General features: G+C 44.0%; 1 protein-coding gene across 1 annotated transcript in view; it reads left to right on the top strand.

Annotated features, from left to right (window-relative positions):
• LOC138582719 (rho GTPase-activating protein 7-like) overlaps nucleotides 1-24,495 on the top strand; it is a 142,835-nt gene that overhangs the window by 80,512 nt on the left and 37,828 nt on the right. The window contains exons 7-9 of the mRNA XM_069654298.1: nucleotides 986-1,145; nucleotides 11,284-11,482; nucleotides 11,876-12,092. Of these exons, the coding sequence (XP_069510399.1) occupies nucleotides 986-1,145; nucleotides 11,284-11,482; nucleotides 11,876-12,092 (576 nt within the window). The remainder of the gene's footprint in view (nucleotides 1-985; nucleotides 1,146-11,283; nucleotides 11,483-11,875; nucleotides 12,093-24,495) is intronic.

Genomic DNA, 24,495 nt, shown 5'->3' with positions numbered 1-24,495 from the left:
CATTACTGTGACTTATAATTTGCTAATATAGCTTGCGTGCAGGACGATGGAATGGCTGCAGGCGTCAGGGATTCACAGTCAATCCCACGATGCATATATACCTGTTGCCTTATGATTGAGATGGGAATGACTGCATTTGCCATGGATCCGCAGTTGCCATGGATCCACAGTTGGCAGCGTCCCCTCATGCATACAAAAGTGATAGCTTATAATTCACTAGCAGGGCTTGCATGCATGGAGGGACTGACTTCAAGCACTATGGATCCACAGTCGGCCCCTCCATAGTTACCTAAGTGTTGCCTTATAATTCACTAGCATCTCGGGAGGATAGCACAGGAGCAGCGTGCTCGCCTTGGAAGCAAGACGACACTGAGCAACAAAGGTTTGATACCCGGGTCCGCACTTACAAACCTCTGAGTATTAAGCGCGTTATAAATAACCAATCATATCATTGCTTGCTTGCAGTAAGAGGGACCTGCTGCAGGTGGCAGGGATGCACAGTCAGTCCCTCAATGCATATATACATGTTGCCTTATGATTCCCTAGCCAAGCTTCCATGCAGGAGGAGGGATGACTGCAGGTGCCAGAGGTACACAGTGACGCCTCATGAATACAAAAGTGACGCCTTACTAGCAGGGCTTGCATGCATGAGATGGGTCCGACTTCAGGTGCCAGGGATCCACAATCGGCAACTCCATGAATAGGTAAATATTGTTGTAGCAGGAGATAACAGTCTGGACAAGTGGCAGAATGTATTAGGCAAGAAGGGGATGCTCATAGAATTGTTGTGGGAAAGATCATTGGGTAGGCTTGCTATTAAACCAAGTGGAGACCTAATTCAACACTCGGATTGGTTGAATGATAGAAACCTGGCACATAAATTACCACTGTTCATGTACCACAAGCATTGACGATAGTAGGTTACAGTGTAATATTGTTTAAACTTACAAAGATTGTTTGGGCTAATAAATTGTTTCTTTTTTAGGACTGTTCCAAAGTTTATCCGAAAAATAAAAGCACCCGACTATAAGGACAAATATGTATTTGGTGTTCCTTTTCTGCTGAACGTCCAGAGAACAGGCTGCCCCATTCCAAAGGGTATACTCAGAGCTCTGGAGTACTTGCGAATTCACTTCCTTGACCAGGTATGAACCCACAATGTGCCGGGGTCAGATTGTGTGGGAATTGTCTTTATCTGGGAATTATACCTGCATTGTTTGAAACATTAGCACTAGGCCTGAGTTCCTCATATTCTGTGCATGCTGAATAGATATGGAACTTTTACGGTAGCCGCCTGTTCATCACACACACATTCCAAGGGTTTTCTTGAGGCTTTCATCAGCACATTGTTTGTCCTTAAAAAAATGTTTTCTCTTTGATCACAAATAGTTGGACTACTTTTTTGTATACATCAGGCTTTGTGACTGTTTATCCTGCTCCGGTAGCACCTGTGAGGGGTCTGAAATGAGAGGCAGGTGCAAAGTTGTAATGTTCTCATGATCAGACATCTTTATTAAAGTACAAAGGTTGGATGAAGGCCTCTGTCCCTATCCTAAAGAGAGTTTACCTACCTAGAAAACTAAAACTAAAGATCAGTCTGTGCCTTGTCATCAAAGCAGATACACTGCGCTTGTCTCCAAAACATACTACTCTGGCCCTCACACTGTAAAGCAACAACTAAAAGTGTAAGGAAAAGGTCTCTGACTTATGTTTGGCAAAAATTGTTCACAATTAAAGTAAGTAGATACATCTAACAGAAATAGTCTATTCAAAGGAGAAAATACTTGAATCCAGAGGGTGGTTCCCTTCCCTTTCCCTGGATACCTCACATAGGATGACAACAGTGTCTTTTTCAAACAAGTTTTTCTTAAGGATGGCAACAATGTTTCTTTCAAACAGCAGCCTCTTAAGGATGGCAAAAGTGTCTCTTTTAACCTCTTTCATATCTTATTGGACCACCTGATGTACTTCTCCATCAGAAATCGTCGCATCAGCTCTTTAGTTCTTTGCTTATAGCCTTCCACCAGTTATTTAGATATTGAAAAGGAAAACAGTCTTTATTCAATTTCACAACTTCCACTTGCCTATTTTATTAGGCTTTGGTATACTTGGTTTACCATGTGTTTTGCAAAAGTAAATACGTTTCTTTCTATGACTATAGTGGACTTCCTGGTATACTCCCCTGCCAGGAATCTTTTTGTATGTTCATAGAATTCCCTGGTAGACTCTCCTGCCAGGTATCTTACCACAATTATAACATGCTTATTCAACTTTAACTTGCCTGGTGTTTTGACTGCCAGGGCTTCCTTTCATCTGGTTCTTAGATCCCTTGGTATACTCCCCTGCCAGGTGTCTTGATACGTTGTCCTATTCTTCCATATCTTTCAAATGGATTGCCTTGTGTACTCCCCTGCCAGCAATCCCCTTCTGGGGTCTTGCAGATCCCCTGCTATGTTTCTCTGCCAGTTATATTCCCCCCAAAGTCCCAGTGCCTGATGAGCTTCTTTCACCAGGACATCTTTGAGTTCAATGTATTTTAAAATAGCACAGTTGTTTTACTTCACTGTATCTAAATTTCTCCACATTGATATCTCACATATGGAGAGGTGTTCAAGTTCTGGCTTTTAACTTCATTAGTATTCATTTGCTTGTGGCAATACTTGATCCACCTTTACCCATATTGACATTTCATATATGGAGACTTGTCCAAATCTTGTTTTGTATTTTACTTGGTATGTTTAAAAAAACTGTTTCTTAATTGCTCACATGCCTGTCGGTATACTCTGGGGTCCGCAATGGCTCTGGGCAGACTCACTGATGTCTGCAGCGTCCCCGACACCTGGCACATTGCTGCAGTGAAGTTTCCTCTCTGAAGTGGCTATTGTCACACTGCAGACCTTCTCCCAGCTCTCCTGCCAGTTCTGCATTCACCCCCGGTAAGACTGCTACTTCTCGGCATGTCCGCGGAGCCAGTAGCTCTCCCACGGTGCCTGCAGTGTTTCTTTTGGCTTCGCACCACTCCGGTAGGTAATGCTTGCGAGCGGCAGTTTGGAAGTGCCTGCCTTCTCCAGCATAGTTTGCTCCTGTGCTGCTGCCTTATGTCTCTGTTCTGCTTCCTTCTTCTCTGGGTCTCTGAATACGGACAACATTTGTAAATGCCCTGCACATGGGGACTTCATTACAACAATTAGTCTGCATGTTTAGCTTGGTGTTTCTTTCAATCCACATGAACTCCTTTTTCCTCGTCTCGGTACTTGAGGCTTTGTGGGAGTCCATAGGATTTCTGGGACATTTAAAATAATATTGTTTAGGATTTTTGTTTAGAAGAAAAACATCAGAGACAGGAGATGTTAGGTATGTGTATATGAGGAATTCATGGTATTCTGCCTAGAGTGTTTTGCAGGAAGGGGTTTTAGGGTTTTACAATGGAGGGATTTGTATAGTGACAACATGCCATCAAGAACTTAGGAATTATGAGGTGTTCCCAGAAAGGGAAGAATACTGTATCTCTTCTATGGGGTCACCACCTTCCCCCGACAGCCATCTCCTCCCACATGATTCTCCCTCATAATGCCATGGTCAGGATTAAGTAGCGGCTTCCCATCCCCTGGCCATATGGGAGACGATTTTGGTCAGGGAATCAGTGATGACTCTGCGGGAATCATCACACCCCCTCATCTATTACTTATTGCCCAGAGGTTTAGGTTTAAAGCACTCCCCTTAATGTATCATGCTAGTCACAGAATAGCCCCTTGTCATCATAGCCGGTCAAGTGGGCACAGCGAGTAGAGCGCTCGCTTTGACATCCAAGCAGAGCTTGCTAATGCAGATTCGAATCCCGGCAGGGCCAAACTCAGCCTTTCATCCTTCTGAGGTCGATAAATGAGCACCACACACCATGGGTAATAATAAGCAGCGCTCAGATACCTGAGGGTTCGTTGAGCTATATAAATGCAAAATTATTATTATTATTAGGACATGGTCATTGTGGAATTATAGACGCGACAAAGACAGACGTGTTGGTTCCTGCAAAGTAAACATCAAGTCCATTACAATTTTTAAAACAGTGATTTTCCTGGAGCTTCCGAGAAGCCACATTTCCGTATTCATGGCATTATCAATTCCGCTATCATGGCATTATCACTTCTGTTATTCCATTATCATGGTTTTTGCAAAAAGTTCAGCGTGCACCCTAACTTTATTCATATTATTAGGACAACGTGCACAATACAACACAAAAATGTTGCCGTCTGTTTTAGCCAAATTACCTGCAAGTTCCTTTGTCCTGAAATTAGCAAGACATTCCCCATATTATGCAGAGATAGTTAAGCGTCACTGAAAGAAAACCGATGACATTATGAAGTCAGTTTCATTAGCAGTGCAGTCATTTCCCAATTAAAGCAGTGGGTCCACATCTGTAAGGATAGCAAAACGGAATCATGCAGTTATTTTTTCCAATTGTACACTAGTTTCTGCAAATAGCAAAAGAGCATTTTTGAAAATAACAGGCAGTTGTAGTCAGTGGATTAAGTGGGTGCGAGTGGTGCTCCTCTTCTTTAAAATAAAACGTTTTACTGTTCCTATAGTTTTATTTTGTTTTAAAAAAAAACGTTCCAGAATGGTTCTGTTTCAAAGTAAAACTGAAGAAGTAGAAACTTGCACTTCAGTGCATTGAGCATTCCCTGAAACAGCAGGTGTGTTTGTGTGGAGGTTTGCGTTGCACCTGGGAGGGGATGTGGCGATGGGGTTTGAGTGGAGCGATAACAGGCCAGCAGGGAACATAGTTCCACTTCTACATTTTGTACATTTTGACCACTGGTTAAAGTGTGAGTACTACATTATGATGCGGCCAAGAGCCTCGTAGGAGACTGGACCAAGAACCGCGTTGGTTATGCTGAGACATATACGTTTCCTTTTTATTGATTTTATAAGGACATTCTGATTTATGGATTATGAATCCCATAACAGCACATGCTTGTAATTGACTTGACAATCATAATTATGAGTCTTTTGGTGGACACAGAGCTATTGCAGGTGTCATAACAGCAAACAGAAGACTTTAATCAACTATACGATATAGAAAAGCCTTCAAGGAAAATGCATCACTCCCACTGCCCTGTTGATATTATTGCATTCAAAATTATTCTAAACAATATCTGCATTTTCGCTCCTTTCTTAACACGCTTCACCAATGGTACCTTTTTTCATAGAGCAATCCCAGAGTGCATCAAGAAAGTAGCTGTCATCCCACTACTAATAAAAGCAGGATTAGATCCCCAAAGATGTCAATAATTTCAGACTATCACAAATGTCCCATTTCTCTTAAAAATCATAGACAAAGTGGCCACCATGCAGATACAGGATCACTTGGAGTTTGCTGAAATCTTGCAATTAAGACAATCCAACGGGTCTCTTGATGCTGCTGGATCTTTCAGCAGTTTTTGACCTTTTGGATCAAAAACAGCTTCTGGCTGCCCTATCATTGGTAGGGCAATGCTCACCTGCAACTACTGAATGGATCAAAGCTTTCCTTTCTAACTGGAGGTGTAGGGTATGCTGGGGACAGGCTTTCTCCCCCTATGAAACATGCAACTGTGGATTTCCTCAGGGCACTTGCCTGTCTCCAGCACTTTTGCATATCTACCTCTGCCATTTATGTAGTATCCTGGTTAAGATGGGGATAATATTCTCTAATTACGCCGATGATAGAAAGACTCCAAAGTAATCCAAGATATCTACAGGTTAGTAAACATCTGGATGACAACTAACACCCTTTTCTTGAACAGCAGTAAAACCAAGCTGTTAATATTTGGATCTTCTCAATCCAAAACAAAATTGGACCCATATTTTGTTAATTTTTTAATTGATGGCTATTATATTTCGGTACAAGAGAAAGTTAAAACCGTGGGCGTAGTATTAGACTACTCACTAGGGTTCGATGCATAGGTGAATAGCGTTCAAATCCCAGTAACACCTAAGGTTGGTGGGGCTTGTGAAACCTTAGGTCACAAGTAAAAACTGCGAAATTCTAGTGAGGGCCATTATAATGCCCCGGCTTGACTATTGCAACATGCTCATGAATGGAGCTAACAAAAACAACATCCATACATTTCAAACATCACAAAATGATGCTGTACGCATCATTAAGAATGTTGCCAAAAGGGACCACATCACTCTGGCAAGGAGAGATATCCCTTGGTTACCGGTGGCCTCAAGCATTCTCTTTAAGACCCTTACTTTGACACATAAATGCATGTATGGATCATCCGCTGTCTACCTCAAGGAAAGACTTTAACTGCAAGAGTTGGGTAGATCAACTAGATCCTCAGATACCCATCAGCGTTAAGATTTAAGAGAGCAAGAGGGAAAGGTCGTTCCTTCATTGTTCAGGGCTCACATGCCTGGAATGAACTGCCGGACAACCTACGGACAGAGAAGTGCCTTCTGACTTTTCATAAAAAGGTTAAAAACACTCCTGTTTAACTAACCGATAAACTCTGTGTTATTCTGGGTTCTTGAACTGTTTTGTTTTGTCGTAAATGTATATGTGTCCTGATGTCTTTGGGTTGCGGTGTGTGACAAATAAATAAATACAAGTAAATAAACAATGTACAAATAGTAATAGAGCCATTTGTGTGGTCAATGACACACATCACACAGAGGAGGGCCGCTCCTGGGGTACCTCGCTGACGCTTTGCTCTCCCTTTTATTAAAATGTGCATTCATTCCCTCACTAGTGTTTGAAGAACAGCTGCCATTCCTAATGTACAGGATCACCTACGGGTAGGGAGTGGTCATGAAATTTGGTCCAATGATACAGAAATCTGAATCACAGATTTCCTTTGCACTAAAGAAACTCTCCCTCTGCTTTACCTGATATGTAGCAGAGGCCCAAGGACTGGGTGACATGGAAGGTAACAGCGTTCCGTCACTTGCTCTTATTCCTAGATAGAAATCACGATTATAGTAGCAGTGGTAATTATCGTGGGAATCCTGTGTAGTTGCAAACAATTCCTTCTCCCCGCATATAGGCAGTAGTTGGGGAGGACATGGCCTGCAAGCTTTCCTCTGGAGACTTGATGCTTTTGTCTATCTGCTCGGTGAAAGAAATCATGAAAGTGAAATTAAGTATGTGGCAGGTACAAAACTGGCATCCTCGACTAGCCCAACCCTATTTAATCATCAAACAGGAAGTGAAAAGAGGATCTACAGGCCACATACATCAATGATACTCCTCATTCCCATTTGCCAAATAATGTTCAAAACATAGCAGCTTTAAAGCAATTCTTCTCACAAGAAAGGACATTCCTTTTCACAAAAGCTAAGGAATTAGAGCTCTGCAAATACAGGACGGAGGAAATCGAGTCAGCACAGGTTCCATTTCATCTGCTTGATCATTGAGGCTGGCCACTGTTTAATGTAGAAACGTATTTCTCTGATCGCTGCTACCTAAATTGAAAGACCCACTTTTTTCACTAAACTGTCTGCCAAGCTTACCACCTTTGCACTCTGAACTATGAAAACAAGTGGGTTTTTCTTTGAAATATGCTTCAAAATGTTTGCATTTTTGTTTCTATTCGTTGTGGACAGCACTGGTGATATGACTCTTGCAAGGTACCATTTTGGGATCAGCCCCTCCATTTGCAATGGGGACAAGTGTGACTTTTTTAGGATGAATGCAGGTCCTACTGGTGTCCCATTCTGGTGGTTTGTTTGTTTATTCATTTGTTAGGCGCACCAGACTCGTGAGTAAAAGGGCGCAACAATATGGAAATGCAAAGCTTACAAAAGTTACGAATATACAAAGGATACAGTATTTACAAGGTTACAAAACATACAGTTTTGCATGATTACAGGATATATACAATGTACAAAATAGGGCGAAGACAAAGAGTAGCCAATGTAGTTACATAAATAAACAATAGGCACTGTACAAAAAGATATGCGTGCAAAGGTGGGGCCCTTCGTAAAGCACTTAGGCTTCCAAGTAGATCGCAAGGTCTTCAGAGTTAGCGCAGTAGTACACTATTAATACAGGATGACCAAGTCTCTTTGGAAGTGGACAGGTCCCCAGTGGGTAATGGGAGACTAAGGGTCAGTAGCAATGATGTGTTTTATTACGTTTTTCCTGAAATGTAGGTAAGGTTGGTCCGCTCTCAGCTCCTGAGGCAGTGAGTTCCAGAATTTAGCTGCCTTTACAGTAAAGCTATTGCCCCCAATAGTGGTAAGCTTATATTTGGGTGTAGTCAGACAGTTAGCATTCCCAGTTCTGGTAGGTCTGCGAGAGGTTCTTCTCTGGAGTTTATAAGGTAACTGGGGGCTGCAATATTAAGGGCTTTGTAGGTCAAGGAAAGCGTTTTTAGTTGTATTTTGTTGGATGTGGATAACCATTTATGTTGGCGTTTCAGGGAAGAGATGTGGGTTTTCTTGTTTATGCCTAGGGCTGCTCTTAGCGCATTTTCTATAGTGTTTGGAGCTTTTGGATGGTAGATTTATTGGCACCACTGTATAGGGCATTACAATAGTCAATTCTAGAGAGTATTAGAGCTCTAGCCAGGATCAGGCAACTATTGTCGGAGAGGAACGGCTTACCAGCTCTAAGTAGCTTGCAGGTGTAAGCCGTGGCATAGGTGAAGGATTTGACCTGTTTATCGAAGGACAGTGTAGAGGCCAGGTAGAATCCAAGGGTTTTTAGTTCCTTGGAGACTTTGATGGTGTTCCCGTCAATATTAAATGAGAATTCTTGGCCTAGTTTTTTAATGTTAGCCTGCAAACCCAGAATTGTAAGTTCAGTCTTATCATCGTTCAAACACAGGCCATGAGTGGCCATCCATGTGTAATCCCCAGAAAGTGGGAGGAGAATCTGAGTATCATCTGCATAGTTAGTGTAGGTGATACCCAGCTGGTCCAGATCGTCGAACAGTGGCTTAGTGAAGATATTGTAGAGGGTAGGCGAGACGCAAGACCCTTGGGGAACACCGCATAGGATGGGTATTGGGTCGGCAGCTGACGAGGGGGAGAAGACTCTCATGGTTCTCTCACTCAGGAAGGACTCAATCCATTTGATGGCACCAGTGGAGAAGTGGGCTGCAGAGTCAAGGTGCCGGCATAAGACCTTGTGATTGACCAAATCAAATGCGGCAGAAAGATCAAGTAGGAGCAGGAGTACTGTCCTTCCTTTGTCTCTCTGCTCGTCTGTTTGGGACTTTAGGTCAATTAAGGCTGTCTCTGTTCCATGTAGTGGATGGAAACCAGATTGTCTATTGCCTAAAAGTTTGTGCAGTTCCAGGCGTTTTTGAATTTGGATGTATGTGGCTTTATCCAATATTTTTAGTAGAAATGGGACCGTGGTGATGGGCCGGTAGTTGGTGGCAATAAGAGGATCTAGTGTCTGTTTCCTGAGGAGGGTTTGCACCCAAGATTGTTTGAGGTTGGCAGGTATGGTACCTGTGGCAAATGAGGCATTTATCAGTTTAGTTATGAATGGGGAGAGTTCTCTGGCAGCATCTTTTATTAATTGAGCTGGGCAAATATCGCCTTTGCAGTTCAAAGACTTCAGTTATAGGATAATTTTTTTACCTCCAGGATAGACATTTTAGAAAAATGGAAGGTAGTATTGTGTGCCGATGGTGAATCGTGGGGCAAGAGGGTGTAGGGCGAATGCTGTAAATTCAGTACTTCTTTTTTTTGTTGAATTTTATTCTGGAGTGTATTAATTTTATTAGCTAAGGCATGTTGGATGTCTGTACACCAGGTTTTGTCCTTGGTACAGACATCAGGTATAGCAATTGGGGACTCTAGTTCTTTGAGTATAGAAAAGAGTTCTTTCATGCTCGAGTTAGCAATACGCTCGTTGTAGGAATTACGTTTTGCCCGGCAAATTTCCTTCTTGTAGTGTGAGGAAAGTGAGGTTAATTTTGCTTTGTTCTCACTAGAGGGGCAAAGTCTCCAATTAGTTTCACTTTTATTCTTTAAGGTGAGAAGGTCTTTAAGTTGTGGAGTGAACCATTTGTTTAAATGGGCTATTGGTTTGCTAGGTCTAAGTTAGACAGGGGCAATTTTATCCAGTGTGGTGAGCATAATGTTGTTAAATTCCTGGTGCTTAACTATGGTGACACTGTGGTGTCACCATAGTTAAGCATCGACAATTATCTTCTTGTAAAAGCAGTCCTGAGTAGGGAAACATGTTAAAGATGTTTTCGTACTAATCAGGAGCAAACAGGACTGGTTAGTAGAGGTTAGGCATCTGCTATCAGAGCTCGGAGACATGCCAAGTACACTTAATCCCTCAGAATGTAGCATGCCCGTTTGGGCAACAAGATTCAGTTCTATTTGCTCTTTTTAAAAGCAATGTGACAATCTGGCCCTATTATTGAATGGCAAGTTTCATTTGGAGTAGTTGATGGCTGACTGCCATTAAACTGGCATAACACTTGTGATAGGGCGTTGCCAAAGTCCTCTCACCTGCCCCCACCCCTTGGATGCAACAGCCACATTATTTGGCAGGCAGGTACATGCTGCACTGTTAACCTGGGTACAAGAACAATAAGCTTGTGGACAGCCAATGAGGTTTTACATAGGAGTTAAGGACAATCAAGCAAGCCTTCAATGTGTCCCTAATGGCAGCTAAACAATATGGCTGGTATGGAATGCCATTACATATGGCTTTTGCGGACTTCTCATTGCAATAGGATCTGATCGATAGTCCGACTTCCTGGGATATCTGGGGGGTATGTCCATTCTAGAGACGTTATTAAGAATATTAAGGTTGTTTCGTTCGGAAACAGCAGCTTATATAAGATGTGTCCCTGGTGCTGAGTGTACTAAGGAAATTCAGGTGGTGTGTGGAGTGCATCAGGGTTCTGTGCTGGCCCACCTCGCATGCAGTCTACACATTAATGACCCATAAGAACTTTTGGTTACACAAATGCAGGCTGTACCATTCACCAAGCGGGGGTGAGGGAGTGGGGGGCGGGGGTGTAGGGGAATCAATACCTTCACTGAGTTACGCAAATTAATTTACAAATGCAATGTCATTGTGTCTATGTTGTTGAAACTGTTTTGCCTGACATTGAATTGTCATTGTAAGAATCATGGAATTAAAATATTTGCATATTTTGACACAGCAACTTTATTGGTGGGAACACACGCAACTTCTATAATTTGTACCACTTTCTATGTGCTCAATGGGCCCATCACCAGCTTCTTTGACGATTTACATAAGCGAGATTTGTTTTCCTTTGTCTCATATGCATTTACTTTTTTAACTTTGTTTCCTCAAAGGTTGGAATTTTCCGAAAGTCTGGAGTCAAATCTCGGATCCAGTCCCTACGGGAAATGAACGAGCTTGATCCAAACGACGTCAGCTATGAAGGACAGTCGGCGTTCGATGTGGCGGATATGGTCAAACAGTATTTCCGGGATCTTCCAGAGCCCATATTCACTACCAAGCTGTGTGAATCCTTCCTGCACATCTACCAGTGTATGTAATGCAGCACGCGGTTTGCCTTCTGCTTCTTTTGAAAAGCTCAGGACTGTGGACACCTCTCTCAATTTGGATTGAGTAAATTACTATGCAGGGCTGCCTTTTGCCTGCCTTTGATAACAGTTTGGTAGTGGGTAGACACTCTGGTCCTCTTGTTTGACTTCTTTGCCGCCTTTGTTAGAATTGCCTATCTTGGTGTACAGGCATGTGATTCTAGTTATACATAATGCCCTATTAAGTCATTCCTGTGTGTGCGCTCCTGCAGTTACATCCAGAAGCTATTGCTCAAACATCTAATTCAGATGCAAGTTTTAGTTTTCTTTGGCTTAACCACTCATTTTAAAAAGTGTTAAATGTCTGAAGGTTTTTTTTAAATGTTTTTTTTTCCAGATATGCCCAAAGACCAACAATTCTATGCAGTCCAGGCGGCCATCCTCCTGCTGCCTGATGAAAACCGTGAGGCTTTAATGACCCTCCTCGTCTTCCTCCGGGATGTAGTTGCATGTGCAGAAGAAAATCAAATGACTCCCACCAACATCGCCGTTTGTCTGGCCCCGTCTCTCTTTCACCTCAATACACTGAGGAGAGAAAGTTCCTCATCCTCCAGGTACTTCGGTGTAACCGCATCATCATTCCCACGCGACTAAAGCTTTAACATGCCTTTTTAAGTAATTCTCTTTTGACAACCTAGTTTCTTTTTCTTGATCAAACTCTACAGTAGTGCTAGCCTTTGTGAAGTTACTTTTCTTAGTAGGGGTTGGGAAGTGTTTTAAGAAGCCTTAGGGTTCATAAGCACTATACAAGCAGCCACCATAACGACATCACAGTGCCTTCTTCACTCTCCGATTTCCTTCCGTGACTTCTTCTTCTCCACACCATGGCTGATTTTCCCCTTCAGTGCTTTAAAGCGACCGTAGCCTATTAGAGGCTATCACTTTTATGGCACCATCTCTTATTGAACCATTAGGTCTCTCCGATCAACATGGCATACCCTCCTGTTGCCTCTTCTACTTTCCAGCTTCATTGGAGAACATGCATTCTAGCCCAGCCTGGAGACATAATATATTATAGCACTTGTGACCCCTATTAGTTACTTAGGCCTACAGGACATGATATTATGTTTCCTCCTTGCCTATCCTACTTCTTTTTCTGTTTACTCCTGTCCCATTTTTTGCCCATCTTTACTTGATAGTAGCCTTAAGGCATCTTATTCAAAGGCATGTATTACACCCTAAATCACTTCAGTCAACATAAGATGTCAAGTTGCTGTCATCCTTCTCCTGACATCCCTCACTCCTTCTTCCCTGCTACCATTTTCCCCATGAGTTCTTTGAAGTGGCCATAAATTGGCATAGGCTCTATACAAGCAAGCAACAAACAATAGCATGATGTTGCTTCCTCTTTCTGTTTTCTGATTTCCTTATGTATGTACCACTCTCTCTCCTCCTGCCCCTGAGCACTTTGAAGACGAATGAAAGCAGCATAAGACCTATCCCAGAAACGTGCATAGCAGTATTGGACATTAGCACCCGGGGCAGAGGAGCCAACCAATCAGGTTGCTTGGGTCATGGTCTGAATCCCACGATCCAAACCCGCGTTCCAAGCAACATGATGGCTGCTTCCTCTGCCCTGCCCTTTTACCCACCCTCCCCTCCCTTCCACTTGGGTCTCCGGTTGCCTCCCACCCCTATTTACCTGATTTCTTTCAGCAGCTGCGGTGCACAACCTGGCTCCAGCCTCCTGAGCTGCTATGGAAATGGAAGAGTGACTCCATATGGAGTTCGCCTTCCAGATCCATGGTGGCCATCTTAAGTACGTATTTTGTTTCAGTGAACGGGACGTTGTGAAGCACCTTGTTAGTTGAAACAAAATACATTGCTCTTAGCACCATGGGTTTCCGGATTTAAAACCTGGGGTGCTAATAGCAATACACCCGATCCAGCAGGCCAGAACGGGTGGTTAATAGCGCCGGGCCCATTGGTAAGGCCATCGCTGGACTTGGCCCTTTACTTTGGCTCCTGGGCTGTTACCACCCAATCCGGCCCACTGGATCGGGTTTTATTACTTACTTAACTGTAGGAAGATTAAGCACACACACACACACAACTTTTGTCTCTTGTTGCTTACAATGCAGATTTTTTTTAAGCCAAACTCAATGGTACAGATTCTATTTATCTCAGAAAAATGATCTTTTAATCATATCTCCTGTGATTCAAACATTTGACTTACTGATTACACACTCGCACACATCGCTGCAGAGTTCAATCCACCCACAGAGCTATCCTGTAAAAGAGTACATTGCGTCACTGATGGGGACTCTCGGGACTAGGATCTGATGTCAACCCAGGAAATGCATGTTGAATGATAGGCATGTAAATGGTCCACTGAAAAGACCTCTGGGAATGTTCAGTGTGCAGTACATACCAGGAATAAAATTCTTGCAAAATCAATCCAGGGTCTCAAATTTCAACCAGCACTTTCAACATAGCTCACTTATGTGTTCCTTAATTCATCCAAAATAACGTTATGCTACAGGATGTAACATCCCATAAAACAGATGTTCTCATAGCCGCCCTCTCATAACACATTAGGTTATAACAGAATAACAACTCCCACCCTCAGCCTTTTTCTTTAGTCAGGCAAGCTTGAGAGAGAGTGGATAGGAGGCAAAAGGCAGTACAAAGGTCAACGGTTTTGACTGCGCATCAGTCATTTTACAGTCATTCCAATATTCCCAGCTGTTGCCACCATCTACTGAGATCCTACATCAAGCACTGCGAGGCTCAGGGGGAAATGCTTTCACAGCGGCAGCACATCTTCAGAATTTATGCTAAAAGGGTACCCCATGTTCTCGCTACTTTGAGGCGTATGCCCTGTATACTCTGTATAGTGTGTATGTGTCTGTAACGCCTGCATTTGCACATGCAAGAATACCCTTAGTATGGAATGTTTGGCATGCAGTTACTTGGTTCTTTTGATTCCCTCAGCCCTCTGCCATGTTCATAACAGTTAGCAATTCATGACTCCAGCACCAGCCAGCCAAAACAAAAAATGATGGCTATGTTGGCAAAAGAAGGAAGGTAGAAAGGGAGAAATACAAATGTTAGAATGTGTATCATAACGCAAAACCCGGTTAACGCTTGTTGAGGAAGAGCAGGATTGTCTATCACCTAATCTTCTCACTGTTAGAAGGCAAGGTTGTGGAATTGGAACAACGTGGACACGTTTGGTCTCATTGAGGATAAATGAGCCAACCTCGTGGAAGACCCATCTGAGAGTTTGCTTAAGACTATACAATGTTGAGCAAAGTAGTGTATGTGCATACATTATGCACAAAATCAGTTAAAAAATGAAATAGAGTAAAGAAAGTGTGGGTGTAGGGGAGCCAACTCAACCCTGACACGAGGTTGGAAATACAACTTCTACAGAAAAGTATACGATACTTTGGCTACTTTTCTATGGCAGTTTTCTAAAGAATGACAGGAATTGATCGGCTGACAGAAGCATGTCTTCCATGATATCTCAGTGGGCAGCCAAAGTGTCCATAAGGCCAGCAACGGGTCATGGGGGAGCGGCAGAGTTGGGGAAAGGCAACCAGTTGTGAGGGGAAAGTGGCTTGGTCACCTATTGTGGCTGCCTCAGGAAAGATTGAATGTTGGATTCAGCTCTGCAGGGAGATTGAGGAAACTTGGATATGTCAGCAAAGCGTGGTCCTTGCAGGCGAGGCAAAAGACAAACACTTCTCACTGTGCAATGTGAGAAACCAAAAGGTGTCACACCCACTAGTCCCCAGGGATCGGTCATCCAGGTGGCGAGGACACAGCCATCGCTTTTGGATCCAGTTCCTGGGCGTGGACCAGTGCGGGAGGATCATCTGGGTCAGGGGTCTTTGGGGAGTGGGACACCAGATGGCGAGACGCAGCATCCCCTTCACTGCAACACCTTTACCCCACACTACTAGGTAGGATACATAAAAACTCTAACCCCATTCCTACACTAACACATTCATGCGTACAGCCTGCTCTGGGAGAAAACAGACTAACACCCGAGCAGTATACATGAGGTGTCCCAAAACAATGGTCAGGTGGGTCAGGCAATTGCTGACTAACTCTCACACCTGACTTCTATTAAGCTTCCCCACACGGATAAAAGGCAGAGCACGAAAGCACAATCTGAGTGAGGCACAGCACACGAGGAAACATCAGTTCCGAGGCGGGAGCTGAATGAGGGACGAAAGAAGGGAAACTACAAGAGGTTTGCAAGGAAGGAAATTCTCTTTACCTTTCTGGAAAGAAACTGTTATGATCAAGAGACCCCGAGATTGAACAGCTTAAGGACCGGAGACAAGTTTGGAGAATCCTGCATTGTGTGTCGGAGATACCCGCTCTCCTCCTACGTGACTAACTGCCTCGGGGAGAAGAAGCATCCGCCTTGGTAAAGTCCTTGGCTCCAAGAACAAAGTAGCGACAGAGAAATCAACTAAGCCGTTGAGTTGGGGAGACCGATACAAGACCGGTCTGTGTTGAAGCCAAGTTTGGAAGCAGCAACATTGTAAAACAAGCACTGGAACGAACATTGGTAAAATGCATGTGATAAAAGACACAAGTAAAGTTGAACTGCTGATGAATGTTTGAACTTTGAAAGAATACAATATCATTGACAGATTGGTCCAGAACTGCATGCATGCTCAATCGAAGGTCTCTATAAGATATACAGCTGAAAGGTTGTGGAAGTGAAAGTAAAGAATTGTAAAGAGAAAGATTTTGTGAATCAAAGTGGTCTTGCGGCAGGTCAAACAAAATTCTGTGCACAATCGAAAGTCTTCGATAGATGATATTGAAGGAAAATTAAATAAAATGATCAGAGCCCAATTGAGGGAGATCAATTAAGAACATTGTGTTAAAGTGGGTCTGAGCCCAGTGGAGGGGGACCCGGGGTGAACAGTAAATCACCGGAGAAATTGTGCATGTGAAAATTCTGAGAGAAGTGGCTCTGCGCCTGGCTGAGGGCGACCCGGGGTGAGCAATTAATCACCAGAGAATTTGTCCATATGAAATCCTGGCCTTCTAAAATAAGAGACTTTGAATGGCAAAGAGACTTTGGCACAGAAGGCCCTGATGCTGAGGTTTTGAACTGCATCCTCGTGCCAGAGAAGACAGAGTGTCTGCTAAGTTCGAATGTGCCGCCTTATCTTGTGCTGACAACGTGGGGAAGGGGAGCCAACATCTCAAATATCCTGACATATCATTTCTTGAACACTTTTCTCTTGCATAACATTGTTTCTCACACTATGTGTATTTAGAAGTAAGGATTGGCAATAGGTTTATTAGTAGAGGCCCTTTTTTTGACAAGACTCTACTAGGACTGTGTTATTATTATTTTATGGTTGTAGCTTGCTCCTACCTTTAGATTTAGAATAAGATAGGCGTTAGACCAACTCATTTGAAAGTTCAATAAACGCCATTGAACTGTGATCACTTGTGTCTCTACTGATACCATGCCTTCCTTACAGAAAGTAAACTGATGAATGAGGACTGCAAAATTGGTTTCTTAAATTATTTAGGAACAAGGGCATAGCTTTGGGGAGGTAGTGGATGGAATGTTGGCCCATTTCTATGATTTAGTGAATTCAGTCTGGTCTGAAGATGCCAGTTGGGACCATAGCTGTCATGTATAAGCTGCCGTCTGGCTAACCAAGTACAGTTTCTTGCCTGGGAGCTGTGATGTACAGCCCTATTGTCCGATGTTGCTCTTTATTCTTTTATAAATGCCTATATGTTAAGTGTAAATGGTTTTAATTAACCAATTTGCACTATAAATACAGTTTCTTAAAATAAATAAATAAAATTGCAGGGAAGTCCAACTGCGGTACTTTCCCCAGTCCTTGAAGGTAAAGAGAATATCTCTGCCTAAGTGCTGGTACCTCCAAACGTGTATTATGGCGGGGTGCTGAAAGTAATTTCTTTACTGCGACATTTTTACTGCACCACCATATGCGTGATGACCCCCCTAGTCCAATGCCTGAATTACAATTTATGGAACTAAAAAATCTGATGCAAAATCCGAGCTCCTCCACTTGACCAAAGTATGTGATCCTAGTAAATACATCACTGTGCCTAAGTGATTAATTTAGGCAAGAACGGCAGAGGCACACTCATGCAGGGCTTAAAAGTGCACTGTTGCAATATGTGGAAGAATATTCGTCGTGTCCATAGAGCATTCCATAGGCTGACACTGGGATTTCTTTCATAGTAGTGTGCGTGTAGGGTGGCTTTTTGGGAGTCCAGATGAGAATGTTGTGTAGCAGGCTTGAAAGTGCACAGAAAAGAGCTGGTAAAGAACTCACCATGCTCTCTTTTTTAGTTGACTGCACTGCATTGATTGGTGGGAAAATCTCAGAACTACTTCCCAGCCCCAATATGTTAAGCCCATTTAGGATTTCTCATAAGATTTACTTGCTATAAGAGAGTACTGATACAAGGCAGGGGCGCCGAGTACGGGGGACTCCCCCCCGGCAAAATGAAGTCGGGGCTGAGCTCCCCCCTCCCCCCGGGCGGGGCTGAGCTCCCCCCCCCCCCGGGCCGGAGAGAAGTGATGCAGCATCGATGGCCCTTTCCATCGATACTGAATCGAATCACTTCTCTCCAGCCGGTTTTAATCGCGAAAATGTGCGATTAAGCCCTCCACTCTAGGACTCATTGCTGTATGGTCCTGGAGGGGAGGGCTTAGGCGCAGCAGTATTCAAACTGTGGGACGCGCCCCTCTGGTGGGCCGCAGCCTCATGCCCATGGGGGCGCGCATCCACAGTTTGAAAAAAAAAAAAGGATAAATGACCAAAGGGTCGGGCTGTTGCTTCATTAACAAGCAGCAGCCCGATCCACGGCCCCTGCCACACATGCTTAGGGGCCGGGCCTTTGTGAGGGATCAGGCTCCATTGCCTGTGCCCAAATATGTTCTAGCACTTCTGTGACACTTGGCCAGTTCCACACCACTGCTGCCACCACCCATAGTGTGACAGAGGCCGGGCCTTTGTGGGGCGTCACTCAGGCTCAGGCTCCATTAGGAGCCTATTTATGAAGACAAAAGAAAAAGTGCACACCTTTTGCCTTGATGATGGTCATCACGGCAAAAGAAGGTGTGTGCTTTTTTTGTCTTCATGAATAGGCTCTTGGAGCCTGAGTGACGCCCCACAAAGGCCCGGCCTCTGTCACACTATGGGTGGTGGCAGCAGTGGTGTGGAACTGGCCAAGTGTCACAGAAGTGCTAGAACATATTTGGGCACAGGCACCTACTGTTTTACAAATTAAGCACTTGGTATACACATGCAGTTGCAATTAAATGTTCATTAAAAAAGTATGCCCTCAAGAGTATGCTATCACAGAGAAATGGGGACCCCAAAGCCAGTTCAACTACCCACTCGCAGGTGTGCTACTGAACAGGTAGATGTAAGTCGCGAGCCAACCAACCTCTTTCTCCTATCTGTGTTACTGTACCATACAAATCAGGGGGAATCGCTCTCCAGCAGCCTCTCTCACAGTCATCGATTCTTGATGATTTACTGGTGCAGTCACAAAAAAAGATTTTTTGGGGGCTCATTTTGTTTACAAAAGTAGCGCATTACTAAAACCCCCTGGCTGCCAGTTCGTTGTCCTTGGAGCATCCCAGGCTCCCTACCCCCTGAGAGCCACCAACCTTGGGTGCTGTTTTATAACAACCAAAAAATACACAGACAAAACACTAATTGTGTGATTCAATTTAGAGATGAATGCACTCATGCTCCATTCAGAGAGGCTTTGAAAATGTAGCTCTGACAAATCAGAGAATCAGGGGGGCAAAGACGAACTACACATCTCTGCTCCCTCTTCATGGGTTTACGCTTGCCACCTGAAAGGTTGCCAGCAGCTAACCTGCCAACCTGTCCCAACTCCAGAGCCAGAGTCAAATGATAAGGTGCTTGTGGCAGTATGGAGTTCCAGGCCCCTGCTTGGACACGGGGTTCTGCAACCTTTAGCTCTGCAGATGTGTTGGACTACAATGCTCATCAGCCCCAGCCAGCATAGTCAATGGTGATGGATCATAGGAGTCATAGTCCAAAACATCTGGAGAGCCACATGTTTAAGACCCCTGGCTTTAAGGAACAGAAAGTAAAATAATCCATGAAAGTAACAGGAGTATGACGTTCCTGGATCTACATGGGTAGAATAAAAGTAGACTAGAAGAACAGCCTGGGGGCATCAAGTTTATGTAGGATGGAATGGTGGGGGTCTGAGTCACCTGAGGAGACAGGGGTATCTTACAGGTCTGAAACCTGGTAATCCACTTTACAATAAAAGACAACATGGAGAGGGGTGATGTCTCTGTGTGGCCTGTAAATCTGCCGAGATACCACCAAACTGTACTATCATTACTGCCACTTGGTCTGGCGGTATTACTGCCGGATTACAAGTGGTGGTAGGCAGTGTTAGTCCCCATCAATTGGAGTCCATAGGATTCCATGGTGGATTTCAGTGGTATAACTGCTGGTAGTAATTTTGCTGGTGGTAATAACCCAAATTGTTCTATTTTGGGCGGTATGGTGGAGGAAATACCTCCAGCTTCTTGCTGAAGGATTTTCCTCCACCTTTGCCCTCAAACACATAGTTGGGCGGTGCGATAATGTGGCTCTATATGGTATTACCTTGTGTTGCCAGTCAGAACTCATTTACCTCAGCAATGTATTCAGTTCTCTGTTTTTTGTCCTGACGCTTAAAATGTGCGATTTGCATTACAAGCTGTGTGCCGCAGACTGCTTCCACTCTAAGCGGGGGAGAAGTTAGGACTGTGGGGACTGAGACGGCAGGACTTTTCAACCTTTTGACACAAGGGACCTTCACTGAGTCTTGGGGGGCATCACCTCCCACGGGATATGGTACAATATAATTACCTCATTGCTTTCTAACACTGGTTCCTCTACATCAGCCTCTTGCTGACATAGATGGGTTTATAGCTGTTCAGTGGGCATTCGGTGGTTAAGATCTGTGCTAGCCTGCCATCTTGTGATAAACAGCAGCTATTAACCTTAAATTTGTCGCCATTGCAAGTCTCACTTCTCCCACAGCAACAGCAGAGCCCGCTTGCCAGTGCCGGATAATCCCAAAATTCTCTGTAATTTTATGCAAAGCTGCATTTTATTTTTACAAGGTTATTTTACTCACTGAATGCTGATCAAGTGTTTTAAGTCTGGACTTTATTAACTGGGTGCTTGTAATTGCAGCACAAGCACTCTTTACAATCTAAACTAGAGGTGTGTTTACAATGTTGATTGTTCCAAAATACATCTCCTGGTGTGCTGCTTTGGGTCAGGTGGCCCCCTTTAAGCTGTACACAATGATACATTGTCTGGTTGACATACTATGTGATTTGTGTATTTTATAAAGGAAAGTAAGACCACTAGAACTCACCACCCTAGAAACTCCCAATCCCACCTTTGGGGGCATTCCTGTGGACATGGGAACACAGAGGAAAGAATGAATAAAAAAGTATTTGCCTGCAAGAGGAAGCTAGACCTTTGCAAAAGAACAGTTGGAGCTGGGCAAGCCACCTAGCAACATTAAGGTCCAGCTTTGATGAATACTTCCCTGAAGGGAAGAAAATGCTAGCATTAATGACTGGGTGATGCAGACTTTTCTGGCAGAGGAGGTGGTGCATCTTCCATTTGATGCCCAGGAAGAGCTGATTGAGGTTCCGTCAGACACTACTCTGCAATCAGAATTTAGGAACATTGCAGTGGGTGAATTTTGACTGAAGGTTTCTTGGAAGGTAAGACGTTATTAAGCATAAGTGGGGTATACTTTTTTTTTTTACTGACTCCTTCATTTTTTGAATAAGGGGTGTTTCAAATGAATGTTGAAAACCCGGAAAGTGGGAGTTTTAAAAACATGGAGACAACCATGGCTACAACATTTAGATGCGAGTGCTTCCATCAGTCCCAAACATCACCTGGGTGCAGGGTAAGCCTGGGTAACTGCTTTTTAACATTGTACACTACTTTACCAGAATTTCTGTTGAACTACAATGTTAAAAGCAGTTAACACTCTTCGCCCCCCCCCCAAGTCTGAAACCACACTTGATTGCATTATACTTCAGCCAGGATTGCATTATACTTCAGCCAGGATTGCATTATACTTCAGCAGCACATCTGATCTGTCCACTGAAAGGTCTAAGATTAAGCTACATCCCTAACTCTATCTGGTTACCCAGAGGTAACATCTGAGCAAATGTCACTTGTGGCTGGCCAATCTAGAGCAGCACTATTGTAAGTTTGATTTGTTGATGTTTTACTGAACCATGGCACCACACACGTCTTGCTTGGTAGTTTTTAATCAGGAAACGTCTTTACTTCTCGTTTCCCTTGAATTGGGAACCTTTTTTTGGTGGTGGTGGTGGTACTCCACCTTGCAGCTGTACCTTCCGTTTAGCAAGCATTTCATTCTCCCATCCTAGTTGTGTTGCTGAACGATTATAGAGCGGTGGAGTAGGGGCAATGATGTCTTACTGGAATGCAACTCGAAGGCTTAAATCTCCTTCTTTCTTGACTTTAGTATATGCAGTGCATGCGAGCCAATGTTTCCACTGTTCTGCGCTGCGCGCGCCAACACCCGTGCCCTCAGCGCGCGTCGTTGCACCAAGTTGGCGACTACTACATGCAAATTTGCAGTCATATAACTGCCAGTGATGTTACTTCCTGTAATTGGGCCCCCCCAACCGGGAAATTCATAAATCGGCTCCCCTGATACAAGGGGTAATTGCATGGACATTTCAATCTATAATTTTCCGTGCAGAGAGAGATTTGTGGGTTGTTAGGTACGTTTCACTGTTGGTTAGTAATACAGAAGGGGTAGTCGTGAGAGAATGTTTGCATTCATTTCCCATCACAGGCGCGTTGTACATTTTACAACAGGTCGCCAAGCCACTACACCATAACAAGATGGGGCATACTTACAAGGCGCCACCGGCGTGCAGGCATGCATGTCACAACATTATGCACACGCACTGCGCTCTGTCTACTGCAAGTACTTGGCATGGAGGCTCAAGCAAACGCAGCGCGCCAGCCTCTCGCTCTGCACTGTCATGGCGCCCGGCCTGACAGAGAGCGATGGCTTTCCAGCAGAAACTCATCAACCAGAATGAAGTCATGACAGCGCGCCTGCTCGGCCGCCCTGTTGCTGTGCACAGTCTTTTGAATGATTTCAGTTCTGCATCAGAGCATGAACGAGTCATAATAAGAGAAAGTCGTTCTTTTTTGCGCTATTTATCTCTTGTTTTCTTTTCGGGCGCCCGCTTTGATCCCCAGATGCAGATAAATAGTTGTGAGTCGTTCGCATTTGGAGTTAGCCATTGCCGCTGCTTTGAAGTCTATCTCCGAGCCTTGGCACCAAGGAGTCAAGCCAAGGGCTGTTATCGTCCAGCGCGCGGGGTGCCGCAAAAGTTATTGGGTTGGAATGTTTGCAGATAGCGTCAGTGGAAAAGCGCACCAGTGATGTCATAGAAATGGTTGTTCTATCTCAAGGGATAAGACGTCCTTAAACACTGCATGCGTAGCAACAGAGCCTTAGAAGCAGCCATTTTAATATCCTTGTTCGAATGCCGAGTAGATCATACTGCGAGCGGATGGCACAGAGGCTGCCAGCACAAGGGTAGAGGCGTAGCACGAGGGCAGATGCCTAGCTAGGATTATCTAACAAGTGAGGCCTGGAATAGTGTAGTTGGGCCCATGCAGTGACATTAACATCTGTAAATAGCAACACAGCAGTGGTTTAAGAGGGGTAGGAAATTGAGGGGGAGATCTAGCGCACCTTGAGGCAAATCTTTGGTGTTGGGGCCTAAAAGAGGCCTGGTGCACCTTCAAATCCCAAAGCCTCTAAAAGAGGTGGGGTCTACGTAATTAAGAGTGACCTAACAGACCCAATAGAGTTTACATACGTGCAATGAAAGAGAGTAAGTTCCACTTTCAAAAATATATCAGATAGAATAAATGTGCTTATAAATATTGACCAAAATAAATATATTCAATTACAAAATAAAACTTCAAATCAAAATAGGTCACTGCACCGTGCCATCCCATAGATGCTTTGAAAGAAATCTGTGATTTTTATGCCTAACTTGCATCACTGGAATGAGACAATATGTGTTGCAATGACCAAATCTGTTTGAAAACAACCTCATTCAAAATGTATTTTACTGATGTTGTAATTATAAACCTTGCTCATAGTGACATGAACTGGTGAAGAGCAGTATTGTCACTCAGCTTTCAATTCACATTATTGCAAGGAAGAGATCTGGTCGGGAAAGTCAGTTCAAAGAGCCCTGGCTCATGGCCAATATTTGGAGACTGCCATGGCTGCGTCGTGGCTAGCCCTTCCCCACTTAAAGCCCTGCCACACAGCACTGCTGAGTGGGCATTTACCGATTTTGGTCCTACCCTATTTACCCTTTCTGGCACAGGGAATGCCTGCTGCTTTACACTTTGTGTGTTCCCTAGATGGGCAGTTTGGAGTTGAGGTGCTGGCGTAGCATGATTATCCACTGATTTTTGTAAAATTCATGATCGCATTGAAGGACGCCAGCTCAGAACCAAACTTGGAGAAGGCATGGGTGCTCTCAGGTGACCAGAGCCTTTGCAAAATTCACCTGGGCAAAAAAAGACATTGCAAAATCGAGCCTTAGCAAATGTTGGTAAGTGTGATCAAATGTGTAGGTGTGTGTGTAACCACTGCCCCAATTAGGACCCTGCTAGCCAGAAGGTTCCATAGATAAAGGACCCCGGCAGGGAAACAAGGAACATCAACATCAACAGAGGACAAACATAAAGGCACTGATAACATGGATTGTTTAAGAAAAGGATTATTAAGAGTGCGCATGTCTAAGTCTTTTACTTGCACTTACCTGGTGTTCTCCAGAAGGAACCAATGCCCCCATAGCATGGGGGGCCATGTAGCACCTTCAGGGCCAAGAGCAGTGGACAGGTCTCC

The sequence above is a fragment of the Ambystoma mexicanum genome, chromosome 3q (assembly GCF_040938575.1).
Source record: "Ambystoma mexicanum isolate Mex_15411 chromosome 3q, UKY_AmexF1_1, whole genome shotgun sequence".
NCBI classification, from domain to species: Eukaryota; Metazoa; Chordata; class Amphibia; order Caudata; family Ambystomatidae; genus Ambystoma; species Ambystoma mexicanum.
This window is presented reverse-complemented; position numbering and strand designations above follow the sequence as displayed.